This window comes from Octopus bimaculoides, chromosome 3 (genome assembly GCF_001194135.2).
Source record: "Octopus bimaculoides isolate UCB-OBI-ISO-001 chromosome 3, ASM119413v2, whole genome shotgun sequence".
In the NCBI taxonomy this organism is placed as follows: Eukaryota; Metazoa; Mollusca; class Cephalopoda; order Octopoda; family Octopodidae; genus Octopus; species Octopus bimaculoides.
In genome coordinates, this window is record NC_068983.1 from 166,076,956 (window position 1) to 166,091,950 (window position 14,995).

Genomic DNA, 14,995 nt, shown 5'->3' on the forward strand with positions numbered 1-14,995 from the left:
AGAGAGAGAGAGAGAGAGAGAGAGAGAGAGAGAGAGAGAGAGAGAGAGAGAGAGAGATACTTTATACATAAGAATATTCTTTCAAAACTGAATCCTCCTCATTCTTCCATTACTACCCACAATAGCAAGGAAGTGCTGTGATGTTAATTTTTCCCAAGAGTTTTAACAGAATAAATGAAATAACAACAGCAAACTGGGAACCAAAGTTAGTTTAGAGACACAACTCCCGATGAGCTAACACCTAATAGCAGTGCCTGATGTTACATATTCAGGAAGAATTCAGGGTACAAGTAGGGGCTCACCAAAGATCAGACCTCAGATTCCGCTTGTTCATCATAGTCCTCCAGGCAATAACAGAGGAATTCAAGACAGGTTGCCCCTGGGAGCTCCTCTATGCTGATGACCTTGCTCTAATAGCTGAATCACTACCTGAACTAGAGAAGAAGTTTAAGGTATGGAAGCAAGGTCTAGAATCAAAGGGCTTTAGAGTATAAGCACAATTCACTGCTAGTTTGCAACACAATCTATTAAGGGGTATTAACCCCTTGTTTGACATTGTAAGGAGTGGAAGAGTGGATGAGATTAAGTGTTGCAATGAGATTAAAAGTTGAAAAGTCTTAGTAAGTAGGAAAATAGACAAATCACAAACCCCCTCAGACAGATGGCTCTGCTTGATCTGTAGGAAAGGTGTAGGTAGAAGTTTCATAAGATGTACCTGGTGCAAGCTATGGACACATAAGTGGTGCAGCAATATCAGAGGAAGGTTTACCGGGAACAGCCATGTTAAATGGCAGTGAAACATAGGTTGTGACTGCCGAGGACATGTGTAGGCTTGAAAGAAATGAAGCCAGTATGCTTCGCTGGATGTGCAACGTCAGTGTGCATACATGACAGAGTGTAAACATCTTGAGAGAAAAGTTGGACATAAGAGGCATCAGATGTGGTGTGCAAGAGAGACAACTGTGTTGGTGTGGTCATGTGATGCATATGAATGAGGACAGCTGTGTAAAGAAGTGCCACTCTCTAACTGTGGAGGGAACCTGTGGAAGAGGTAGACCCAGGAAGACATGGGACAAGGTGGTAAAGCATGATCTTCAAATGTTGGACCTTAGAGAGGCAATGGTTAGTGACCGAGACCTTTGGCAATATGCCATGCTTGAGAAGACCCATCAAGCCAAGTGAAATTATAGCTGTGGTTGTTGTCAGCGTCGTGCAACTGGCACCTGTGCCGGTGGCACGTAAAAAGCACCTTTTGAGCTTTGGGCCTCACAGAGGCAATGTGGCCAACGCTGGTGCTGTGTAACTAGCACCAGTGCCAGTGGAATGTAAAAAGTACCTTCCGAACAATGGGCCTCATGGAGGCAATGACAAATGACATGCTTGAGACGAAGACCCATCAAACCAAGTGAAGTCATAGTCGTGGCAGGTATTGGTGTCATGCAAACTGACCCCCATGCTGGTGGCACATAAAAGCACTCATTACACTCTCGGAGTGGTTGGCATGAGGAAAGGCATCCAGCCATAGAAACCATGCCAAATCAGACTGGAGTCTGGTGCAGCCCCTCAGCTTACCAGCTGGGGTCAAACCATCCAACCAATGCCAGCTGGGACAACAGATACTAAATGATGACGAGTAGGGCTAATAGTGGTGGGGCTTCCCTACTAATGTATCCCTCCAGAAAGCTGGGTACCATTTTTGATATCCCAATCAACTGAGCTGATGCAGAGTAAAGTGCAGTGCACAGGAACAATAAAAAACCTGAGGCAAACTTGAACTCATGACCTTTAAACAAGTAAGTAGTTCAATACGTTATCAACATTTTTATAGTTATCCTCTACTGTGGGGTAAGAAGCTTGCTTCTCAACCACATGGTTCCGGGTTCAGTCCCATTGCATGGCACCTTGGGCAAGTATCTTCTACTATAACCTCAGGCCAATCAAAACCTTGTGAGTGGATTTGGTAAACGGAAACTGAAAGAAGCCCGTCGTATATATATGTCTATATTTCTTTGTGTGTTTGTGTTTGTTCCCCCCACCATCACTCAACAACCAATGTTGATGTGTTTATATCCCCGTATAACCATAGCGGTTGGGCAAAATAGACCAATTGAATAAGTACAAAGAATAAGCCCTAGGTCAATTAGTTCGACTAAAGGCAGTGCTCCAGCATGGTCACGGTCAAATGAGTGAATCAAATAAAAAAAATAAAGATAGTTGCCGAAGCATATTGCAGCTCAGTTTGTTAAACTGGACTGTTTCTCTGATTTATTCAGGAAGAGATTACTGATAACTTGTAGAATGTGTAGCTTTGTTGAGTGGAGACGTTGGGTGGGGACCAGTGCTAACAACGTGTACAAGCACACTCACATGGTCAAAACTGATTGGCCTATCTGCAGCAAGACTGAAGGTTATACAAAAGAGATTATACGGATCTTATCAGAGTGAATTCCATTAACATTTATATGAACTTCTCTCAAGAAGTCAATAAGGAATAGACCCAGAAGAAACCTCTGACATCATTGATTCTCAGATGTTTGCTATCAATGAACCATAAAGCTCAATGTTCACAGGTGTATAGAGTATGCATAAAAGTTGGGTACACACTACATCAGCTAAATACACACCTGTAGTTCTAGAGTGAGCTGTTAAATATGTGGTTAATAAATAAATTTTAAACTAATTAATACTTACTCCTTACGATTCTCTGTTGTTTGTCTACATAACTGAATAAAAATTTCATCTCGTAGAGATGGCATGGTCCAACCTTTCACTGTAATTTCTAGAGCCACTTGGAGTGGGGTAGATTTGGGTTTCCTGTCTCCCATGTACATTTGAATAAGTAGCAGGTGTTAAGGAAAACAAAAGGATAATTCATAAGAAAAAGGGTTTTAAAACCTTCTTTGAATAATATCTTAAAACAAAAATAAGAAAAAAATTGAATAAAAATACAAACAACAAAAGCATTGTGATTGTTCTTCAATATTGTTTACATTTCTTGATGATATCATAAGGACTTGCTTGGAAAACAGTTCAGGGTTGGTGACAGAAGGAACATCCAGCTATAAAACTGTCTTAAAACATTAAGCCATGTTAGCATTCAAACACAGATGTGAAACAAACAAAGCACTCAGAAAATTATGAATTAAATTTAATGCAATGTCATCTTTGCACAGCCACAGTTGGTCAAGTTAAGAACATGCTGGACAATAGACCTAAAGGCCAGCAGTTCAAATACCACCATTACTATAGCTACTTGGAGTTCACATCAAAGACAATCTTCAATTTGCCAAACTGTAAAGAGACCCCATAGATTATTAATCCATCTGATTTGGCAACAGAAGCAGAGTAAAAATAACAAGCGTTCCATTATCTTACATTGACGTGTGTGCATTTATTTCTGTCGGTTGAGTTTAGAGGTTAGCTTTCTCCATGGTGTACTGCCCTTGTTTTACTACAGAAAGCTAAAGCGTTCAGTAATGCCAATATTATCCAATGAACTGTGATATCCTACACAAAACTTGAATGTAAATATAGCAGTGTGTCTTTGAATAAGTAATTTGTGTCAATCAGATATAATGTCATTGCTGTAAGAATCCCCGTCTTACTTTGGTGCTAATGGAAGTCACTGTTAAAACACAAAATGACAAAAATAGATTGATCTAAGTATGGGTATTGACAATCTGAAACATGATTAGAAACCTCACTGACTTTACCAAAAGGTAAACGAGAGTGAACAAAGGATATGCTTGAAGACTTCACACGCTTCTCTTTTCACGGCTTTATCGTTGGTTCTAAGCATCGGTTTCTGGATGGGATCCTGACAAAGAAGAAAGGAGAATTTCATTAACCAGTTTGTAGTGGCAATCAGAGGAATTTCATTTAGGAAATGAAATAGCAGACAGGAAAATCTAAACAGATTTAGGTCAAATAAGAGAGAAGATAGATTTATTATTTTCATGCTGTAAGTATTAATGGTAAATAAGTTTGAAATTCCTGTCAGGAATATTATGAAAGTGGTGCACACATGCAATCTTAATTCAGTCCCGCTTTTCAGCCATCACCCCACCACATTTGTGAAGAATGGTCAAGCATGTGTGTACAATCACTGTGTAGGTCTGTTTGTGTGCATATATGCGTGTGTATAGACGAAATCTTGGGTATGTATGTGTGCACATATTTACATAGATATTCATGGATGATAATTTGTGCAGTGTTATAAGTATGTCATCATCATCATCATCATCATCATCAACGTTTGTTTTCCATGCTGGCATGGATTGGTATATATGCATCTGTGCATGTATGTCCATATATATATAAATATATATATATATATATATATATATATATTATTTTGTTTAAAAGAGTTCCAACACTGTCTGTTTTTTATGTTTTATTTATATTCCTGCAGAACCAATGTGGGGTATAGAATATGGAATATACAATATATAATATAAAATAAAATAAAATAAAAATGGATGGCACCATGAAAGAAAGTATTGAATGTAGATGAAATATTGAGTGGTTTATTAAGTGAATAGTTTTGATTACATTGTGTCAATGTAGGCAGACAGGTGAGACAGCACCATCATCATAATCATTCAGTGTCTGTCCTCCTTGCTGAAATGGTTTGGGCAGTTTGAGGAAATGTGACAAGATGGAGGACAGTGTCAAGCTCCAAGAATGTCTCCTCTGACACGATTTCTACCCTCGGATGCCCTTTCTAACTGCAACTGCTTTACAGAGTGTCTTGGGTGCTTTTGCATGGCACCCGTGCTAATCAGGTTGCCATGTAGCTTGCATGACTAAAAAGCCCTTTGAGTGAATGGAGCTCTGGTAGAAAGGGAAGTTGTGAGAGCTGAAAGTTTGACAGAGGGAGAGGAACAGGTTTGCTGACGTAGAGGAGGTGTGTAGCTGTCCACCATGATTGATATATGTCTATATAGGTGAATGGGAGTGATTAGAGTGAAGCTGGAAGGAAAGATGAAGATAAATGGAAATTCCTCTTGTCTCAGATCAGTCTCCCCAAGCAATATGTCAGTTTGCCATAAAAGGATTAGAAGTCAGGATTGGGAGAAGAAGAATAACAACAGGGAAAGTGATAATCTGTCAGTGAGTGTTTGTTATTGATATCTAATTTCAGTTGGTTTATCTGAAAGAGTAGAGCTCAGCAGCTCTGACTGCTAACTTAGTGATGCACAATTGATGAAGCACAAACTTAGAATGCTTCAATGACATCATGTACCATTCAGTTAATTATCCATATCTGTCTTTATTTAAACAAGCTTTCATCTTAAGAACAGGTATAATCTAGGTCTCATTCATCCTCATAATTTAATACCCAGCTATAGACAGACAGACACGACCAGCTGTAAGCAGGCCCAAAATAAACTTACTGCATTTCAAAGTTCAAACGGACAGCTTGAGCAAACTTCAAAGTGATAAATATTTAATTAAATTTTGCAAATTTTCAATTACTCTGTTGTATAACTGAGAGGAATTTCCAATATTAAGAACTATGAAAGAATAACAAAGCAAATAAAATTGATTATTACAAGAACGTATAACTACACACACACACACACACACACAAACTCTTGATCTGAAAATGCTTAGTGTCAGCTTGCTAGTTGGCAGTGAACCAAACTGCAATTGCCAGCAACATAAAGGAATAGATCTAGAGATATTTTATTTGATTGTATATAATGTTGGTAATGGATTCAGAACAAAAACCAGAAAATATCAAAGCTGACACATCATTCAGATATTAAATTAGCCAGTTAACCAACGAAGTGACAGTCTCAGCAGTTTTCAACAATATTCCTCATAGAAAAGAAATGTATTTAGAAAACAGAGTTAACCTTATTTATTCTCTAGTAGCCCCACCTCATGATTTGATTTTACTTATTCAGTATAGTTTTAGGGAGGCAGACAAAGCCTTGCTTCTGGGGAATGATGAATATTTAGGAAGTATTGCGACCCTCACATCTGTCATAATGTCTTATATGGAATACACAATCATTTAGGGACATTGTAATTTAATGCTTTTGTTACCATATTTCTGTTAAAATACACTACCTTACTTTCAAAGTAACAAGGGCAACCTCAGGCAATTTGAAAAAATTAACATCCAACTCACACAAGTAACCATTTTTAACTATTTAGTCCTCTGATAATTTCACATACCAACCATTATTTAGATGGATTAAGAAACTACCCCCGATTTTTTCCAGTCATGACCTTCAAATATTGTACTCCTAAGTTAGTTTCTGCCCTTACAAAACTATTTAAACAAAAATGAGTTGGTTTGTTTGTAGTTACTTGAATGTTAAAAAACATTTTGTGTAACCATATTGGGATATGGTGACTAGGGCACCCAAAAATAATGTGTAGCCATGCCATAAACTGAATCCCTGTTGAGTCTACACCTTTTGCTTCTTCTTTTTCTTTGTTCTGCCCAGACAACTACATCCTTCCCACCTCTCCTACCCTTATTGATCGCTCTCTCTCTCTCTCTCTCTCTTCACTCATAGCCTTTAATCTCACCCCTTATCACACAATCATTCATCCCACATCACTCTCCTATCTACTGTATCTTTCTATTGCTGTAAAAAAACAAAACCTGTTACTACATCTAACTACATCTATATCATCTGACCATTTCTGTACTGCCAGTTATTACTCCCTCTCCTCTGTACTACTCATTAGTATCCATCCATTCCTTTTGTCCCCCACTCATACTTACCACCCCACCCTTCTTCACCATTCACTATATCCAACCCCTATCTGCATCTGACCATTTTTATGCCATGTTTACATCCATCTCTCACTCTCCTCCCACATGCCATTAACGTCATTTATCACCCACCCATCCACCCTGATTCTACCATATCCAAGCTCTCTCTTATATAGTTCTTAGACACGTTACCATGAGCGTACCTTGCCATCATATTTACCTCTCTTTGAGCTTTACTCCACATACCTCCATTCATCAACAAATTATGCAAGGTAGCCATAAGTCTTCTTCACAAACAGTAAACCTGTTCCTCCCATCATAATCTAACCTCTCACCATCTCACTTAAAGCAGCCGGCCTATCTCCTATTCCTCCCGGTTGAAGCAGGTGATCTTGAGTTTTGCAAGTTGCATGGTGACCTCACTTGTGTTGGTGCCATGAAAAATGCATCCAATACACTCTGTGAAAGTGGCTGGTATAAGAAGGACATCCAGACAGGTAGAAACCATGCCAAAAACTGGAGACACTGGATCTAGATGTGGTCCTCTGATCCACTGGATCTTGCCAAAACATCCAACCTATATCTGCAGGGAACACAGACATTAAACGGCAACAAGACAACCTATCTTCCAAAAAGAGACAAAATTATCTAGGAATGTTGATTGAATGTTTTTCTCCACCAGTTAAAAGCCATCGATGTGTTCAGGTGGAGTTAGCCATGGCTACTGAGCAGCAATGTAAGTAGATGGTGAACATCACCAAGGACTTTTCCAATCTTTGACGAAATCAATTATTGACTGAATGTCTTCATCTCAAAAGGTGAAGAATGAAGACTTTACAGACCGTTGAACTTGTAACCTTCCACATCAAGAATCAGTACAAAGGTCTTCGAGAACCAATACCATTGATGACTTCTTATTCTTCTGTGGTGATTACACACCAATAATACTCTATACGTAGATGTAACATCACCTGTTTAAATGTCAGCATACTGTTTGGTTGAGTTTGTTATCAATTAAAATCTGTTAGTTAAATATCATGCCAATATATTATATACGTAGTTAATTAAACTAGCGGCTTAGTCACAAAACCATAACATTCCCCCAGATAAAAGAGACAAAGAAAAAAAAAAAAAGGATTTCACATTCAGAAACAAACAAAAAAAGAAAAGAAAAGCCAGTGTGATAAAGTAATATATTGGATTCTGTTACCTTAGACCAAGCCAACATATTGGCTAATGAAACTCTTTTGCCAAATATTCCTTTCTTATGCCTATTAAGATGAGTCTGTGCATAGTTTTCAATATCCCTATCGGAGGACAGCTTCTTGAGTTGATGATAATGCGTTGAATATAAGGCAGACTCCGAGGAGGAAACCGCCCCTCCTCCCCGGACCACCTGCCAAACAAGAAAAGGAGAACTAATTGTTAGTATATCATGTAATAACATAGAAAAACATACATTTTTGGAATCTCATTTAAAACTTCAATAGATGTGATTTTGTTGTTACAGAAGAATAAAAAAAAAAAAAAAGTGAATTTAAAAAAAAAAGACTAAAATAGAAAACCAAATGATATTTCAGTGTTGTTGAGATGGTTAATTAATGACTTAGAGGCCACAATTACAAACACTTTTAATTAGTAAGGTGTTGTGTTCTTTAAACAAAATGCATAATTGAATTTCTAATTTTGAAAAAATGAAGAATTTAGTAGAGTTACGGTCATTAGGCTGGTGTTTGAGAAATAAAGTAACAAGAAACTTTGATGCATTGTTTTTAATTGAGACTGAACCAAGAAGTTCATATCATATAATAAAGGATGGTCTCACATTGGCTGGTATCAATAGGGCTAACTTGCCAAATAATCTAAAGCAATGTTACTTCTAAGAACATTCAATAGTATTTATTTGCTCCAAAACTTCACAGAATTATATCAATTTATAGATCCATCCCCTCATTAGGGTTATAAGAAGGACAGCCCCTGAGGACTGAGAGCTAATGGAAATACACTTAACCACAAAATCTTTCATAAGTTAGTATTTGTTTTACAATTATCCAACAACATTTCTTAAAAAACAAATGAAAATGAATAAGTCTGTTGGATATCATTCATTATCAGCTGAAAATTTCATATGTGTTTTATTGGCTCAACTTGGCAGCAATGAATTACATAGCATTGAATAACAGTCATAGAGTCAAACAAGTTAACCTAGATTCTACATTAGCATTCTCTGTAGATATCCACCTCATCATTCTCCCACGATAATTGTCTACACTGGAATGGTTACAGCAGTAAAATAAATTAGAGCTGAAAAGCATTTCGCAGCTGAAGCAGCATTTTTTTCAACAAATATCTAACTCTAGTTCTTCCTTCACAGCTGTAATTTCAATCCGACTTATAATGTTGTTCTTCTGTCCCAGATAATGTTTACCACTCAGCACATGAATGAAGAATTTCAATTGGCTTTCAAGAGAGAATTCTTTACACTTATTTACTAAATAAAGAACATGTGTCATATGTTGTGTAACTAAAATGTAAGAGAAAGAGCACCATTTATGAAACAGACACCACTGAACGTTTTAAAGACCATTCTAGAAACCTCAACATAAATGTTTATAAAGAACGTTCTTATTTTTGTTCCAAATATGGACTTTAGTGAATAATTAATAATAGAGAAGTATTTCTGATGATTGCAATCAGCATTTGACTGTCACTATAATAACAACATTTATTGAAAAATAAAAAATGAACCAAACTATGAGGATTTACTACAAATACATCTTGCAAACATATTGATCTCCAAGTCAGTGGATCATACATTGTTTTAATAAATTCTTAATTCTGTGAAAATTGACTCAGAAATTAAGTCACTTGTAACCTTTTCTGGAATTTAAAAAAAAATGCCATAATATTTAACAATTTGACTGAACAAGGTAAAATCCCAGTTGTAGGGTCTAAGGGAAGTATTTGAACTTTGCGTTGCAATATAATAAAACAAGAATCATTAATGTAATGTAAAGTATTTTGAAAAGGGGTTCATGAGATCTATTTATAATTTGGTAAACTGCACCAAAATATTAAATACGTTCTCCACGAACAGGTGTAATGTGATCCGAGTGCTACTTCAAAGCAGTAGGCCCACACACAAACAAAGGAGCAAACTAAAACAAACTAACAACCCTAAACATATTTTCTCCAACAATTAAATTCACATGGTCTAAATATCATAGTTGTATCCTTTCAACATCCACTTTCCCATGCTCACAGGGGTCGGACAGAATTCACTGAGTCAAACTTTTCTATGCTTAAATGCATTTCCTGTTGCCAACCCTCACTTGTTTCTCAGGAAGGAAATATTTTATTATGGCCAGACACGTTTTCATGGAAGACTGAAAACAGTTTGTACGATGGTGATACTCATTTACAACAATCATATAATGTCAAGGCAAGGGGACAGTACACACGTGCATACAATAGGCTTCTTTTGGTTTCCATCTACCAAACCCACACACAAGGCTTTGGTTGGCCCAGGGCTATAGCAGAAGACACTCACCAAAGATGCCACACAGCAGGACTGAACCTGAAACCATGTGAAGCAACCTTTTAGCCACACAGCAATGCCTATTTTCACCTTTTATTATTGTTGATATTTACTCTTTAATGCAATAAGACTGATTGCCAACAGGTGGCGAATCATCATCATCATCGTTTAACGTCCGCTTTCCATGCTAGCATGGGTTGGACGATTTGACTGAGGACTGGTGAAACCGGATGGCAACACCAGGTGCCAAATCAGACTGGAGCCTGGTGTTGCCATCCGGTTTCACCAGTCCTCAGTCAAATCGTCCAACCCATGCTAGCATGGAAAGCGGACGTTAAACGATGATGATGATGATTCGCCACCTGTTGGCAATCAGTCTTATTGCATTAAAGAGTAAATAAAAACAATTTTCTCATACAACTTGGAGTCAAACAACTTAAAAATAAAAATGTCCTTTTATAAGGGAAAAAGTTAAATTTTTTGTGGGCGTGTTTCTAGTATGAAATTGACACTTTTTTAAAGCATCAGTGGGGTGTAGGCGTAAGGAAATACAAAATCTAGGATGCTGTAATATATTCAAGTGAGTTTTACCATCTGCGCAACAACTACTGGTCTAATAAGCTAAAATAACAAGTTGAAGGAAAACTAAAAACGACAAACAAAACATGCAGGAAATATTTCATTTTATTTTTATAGCACTCCACCCATAAAATGGGGGAAAAACCTAGAGCAACTTTAAAGTCACTGGTTCACTCTGGCAGGCTAGACAGGCTTGTGTGTTGCTATCTTCTTGCCCAAGCATAAAACAAGGTTTGGGATATGGTATGGCACTCAAATGTCCATTGCCTACTTCAAAAATTAAAAAAAAAATGATAGAACCCATGATTCCTTTTTAGGGAATTTTTTGACAAGGGGAGAGGAATAAATAGTATCAAAGGAAGGACAAGTTGATGGTGTACGCACTGAACTGATTGAGACAGGAATATATTGAGGGAGAATCAGTATTCTTTGAGAGGAATAAGGTAAATATACATATGTTTCTTCTACATGGCCAGTTGACTTGCTAAGAATAGTAGCTAAATATTCTTCAAATTATGTGTGTAGCTGAGCATTTGTTTACATTTACATTCACTTCTACAAAAGCCACGATGTATAAAGCAGTGGTGTTGTTTTCACTCACCAAGAAACCATCCACTCACTTTGGAGCTAAGCGAAATAAAAGATTTCTTGAAAAAAGGTACAAGTTAAGGACAGGAAGGGCATCTAGCTATAGAACACTGCCTCAATATCATATTCATGTGAGAATGGATGAATGAGGCTTATGAGGTAGATTTGCGATGGAGTAGATTGCAATTATCTTATAATAATTCTGCTTGTCATTATGTTACTTAGCCTGTCAGTAACGCTTTCACATGATTAAGGAAAAAGAGGGAGAGAGAAGCGTCCATGATGTGAGGTAGAGGGAACATAATTGTAACGCCTTCATGTGATTAGTTGAAGGGAAAGAGAGAACAAGAGAAAGAAAAAGGATAGAGAAAAAGAGGATAAGGCAAAGAGTGAGGCAGAAAGAGAAAGAAAAAGTGGGAGCAAGAAAAGAGAGAGAGAGAGAGAGAGAGAAGAGCCCATGACATGTGATAGGGGGAATGTAATATTTATTACATGGTCAAAAAGTTTAGTTGAAGGTAGTGATATAGAGGAGAGTTTGGAATACGATTTTAGCAGAAGGGTGATGTTCTGATGGTGAGATTAAAGAGAGAGAGAGAGAGAGAGAGAGAGAGATGATGGTGATAGTGGTGGTGGAGGTGGCGTTGGTGAGTGCATAGTGAAAAGTAATTTTTTTTTTAATTGAACTAAGTTTTTTATATCACCTATCAACGCATGGACATCCCAAACTTGCCATTCACTTTAGAACGAAACCAGTTTCCTGTTCGCCTGTCAGATGCAATGACTATCAATAAATCACAGACATTTGATAAACTGGGGTTGTTCTTGCCTGAACTTGTATTCGGCCATGGTCAGTTATATGTCGCATTCTCAAGGGCCCCCATATTATCTGATGTGAGAGTTAAAGTTATCAACACTGACAAAACAAGGGAAAAGAAGAGGGAGAATTTACACGGAGACCATAGTCTGCAAAGAAGGATTGAATTGAAAGGTGGACACAAATTGAAATGTGCATTGGCTCTGACCCATCACCTTGGCTTATAAGTGATCTGGTTTTCAGAGTATGCCATATTGCATTAAATATTTACCCCCGTGAAATTGTGACCCCCTTATTTTACATATAAGATAATTTCTTTTTCTGTAAATCTTTTTTTCTAGATATGAAATTGTGACTGTGTAAATTTTAAAATGTCATTTTTTCGGTTTGTGGGAAAATCGGAAAAATAAGAGTGAATATTTATTTTATGAGTGTTGTGTATTCAGTCTATAAAATTGTGCATAAAGTATCTATATATATATGAAGTGCATTAAGTAATTATCTTGTTCTAATTTCCTTCACTTTCCAATGAATAGCAGATGAGCAACTATCTTTTGATACAGACACAACATAGACTACACTTTCAGGCTTCTTGCATAAAGTTTTCAGCAACAACACAGGAGCTTTACTGTTAATTCCATTAAATATTCATGGCTCCTGCTGGTGTTGCTAAAATTTAGAAAAATAACAACATATATTTATTGCAAATATACAAATGAGAAATTTGCTTTTATCTTATTTTTCTTTTGAAAATTACTATTTATCTCATTATTCTGTATAAGCACCAAGAATTTTGATAAACGTTAAATTATAATGATTGTATGTCTGCCATCGTTTAACGTCCACTTTCCATGCTAGCATGGGTTATTTCCTGATATTACCCATGGTGGTGAAAGTATACATCCAAAATTGCCTCTCATATAACTAACGGAGGAATTTATCCTCAAACCAAAAGACCTGGTTCAAATGCCTGTATCGTTAGTGGACTCAGCTAAAGGTACACAAAGGTAGGCTGTGGTGTTAAGCTGAGCAATTGATTAAATCTACCCCTTGGGAAAAGAAATGCTTCTTCCAATAGGCTTCCATACAGTTTCCAGCTGCTAAGTTTTAATTCCTAGGTTTAGGTCAAGGATGGGGAACCTGCAGCCTTAAGACTGCATGCGGCCTTCTGGGTCAACAAGTGCGGACTTCTGCAGCCTTTGATGTAAATGTTAATATATATTTTTTTAAGACCTTGATTTTTTTGTCAATAGTTTTTATGCATAAATTTACAATACACACACATATATAGATCATCATCATCATCATCATCATCGAGAGGGAAAATAACTGTGTTCAGTGATGTCACTCTTAGAAATTGGAAGCATTTTTCTAATGAATATAAACTTAAAGCAACATGGCTATAAAGACAACATTTCCTTGTCAGTCACGCCAGCCTAATGGGAGTGAGTAACCTCACGTGTGATACGTATAGAGTTCCTGTCTCGTATACCTCTTCACTGTGGCTTGTACTAAGCACTACTCAGTGACTTCACGCATAATACATGTATAGTTTCTGTCTTGTCTACCTCCTTGCTGTGGTTTGTGTTAAGTACTACTTAGTTAACTGTAGTCGTGACTAAGTTCACAGTGACTTGTGAGATTGTAAGTGTGAGTTACTTACAGCCTCATTTGAAAGCGTACATCCATCAGTGCATGTGTTGTTTTGCAGACTTCCTTTTTATAGCTGAGACTTAATTAGTAACAATGATCAAATTCATTGCCACTCTGCTAGGCCTACTGCACACTGTTCCAGGTAAAACAGTCTTAGATAAGACAATCAATCAGCATCCAAAACCATGTTCTTGGAATCTTGGTCACGACTTTAGCAATTGTCATTGTTTTGATTGAAAACCGTCGATGTTTGACATTATTTCTATATTAATTGGGTAATGATAGATAATAGTACTAATTACAGAAAAGAATACTACAAATCTAGATGATATTTATTCTCGAATGGTAGTGACAATTGCCAAATTCAAGACCAAGAATATGGTTTTGGGTGCAGGTTTATTGTATCTTGCCTGAAATCTTTTTTCTGGGTCAGTGTGCGGCCGGCCTTACTAATTCATTATTATCCTTTTATTTGTTATCGGTATTCCAGAATAAAACCAATTTTCAACCCATAAGTATGTTAAAGGAATTGAAATGAACGATGAAGAATGGGAATTACAATATTTTTTAGTGAATAGTGGGGGCAAAATGTCTTGTTTGCTTTGTGATACTGCAATTGTAACAGTTAAAAAATTCAAAACCTGATATCAAAATGCTTTCTCAAAGAAATCATTAAATTGAATAAAGAGTAAATACATGCGTAAAGGAAATATTTCAAAATTTCATATTCTCGGTGTTTATAAGCTTGACTTTTGTAAAAAGATTATTATTCATTTACTTATGAAAAAAAAGTTCCTACTTAAGTAAAATATTTGAAAATGTCATATTTCCAATTTTCATTCACCTGTCTTTTTTTTTTATGAGATTACTATCAAATTACTTAACAGCCCAAGCCTAGGGATAAAATGACAAAAAAAATATTTGTTCAATGCGGCCTCTATGAGGGGCAATGAATTGTAAAGTGGCCTTCATGAACAAAAAGGTTCCCCACCCCTGTCTTAGACCATATTTCTGTCCACATAAAATATTAAAAAAAGGGGTTCTTTTATAAAAACTCCTTCACCAACATGCAACAGCCATTCGCCCA

At 36.8% G+C, this 14,995-nt stretch overlaps 1 protein-coding gene across 8 annotated transcripts in view; it reads right to left on the reverse strand.

Moving 5' to 3' along the window:
- The window catches only part of LOC106867341 (rho GTPase-activating protein 39), a 452,309-nt gene that overhangs the window by 13,919 nt on the left and 423,395 nt on the right, over positions 1-14,995 (reverse strand). For 6 of the 8 annotated variants that reach the window (XM_052966674.1, XM_052966678.1, XM_052966677.1 and 3 more), the window contains 3 exons: positions 7,947-8,132; positions 3,745-3,817; positions 2,692-2,839 (listed from right to left, as the gene is read on the reverse strand). In XM_052966674.1, coding sequence (XP_052822634.1) covers positions 2,692-2,839; positions 3,745-3,817; positions 7,947-8,132 — 407 coding nt within the window. The remainder of the gene's footprint in view (positions 1-2,691; positions 2,840-3,744; positions 3,818-7,946; positions 8,133-14,995) is intronic. The other 2 variants (XM_052966675.1, XM_052966676.1) reach the window with 2 other exon arrangements.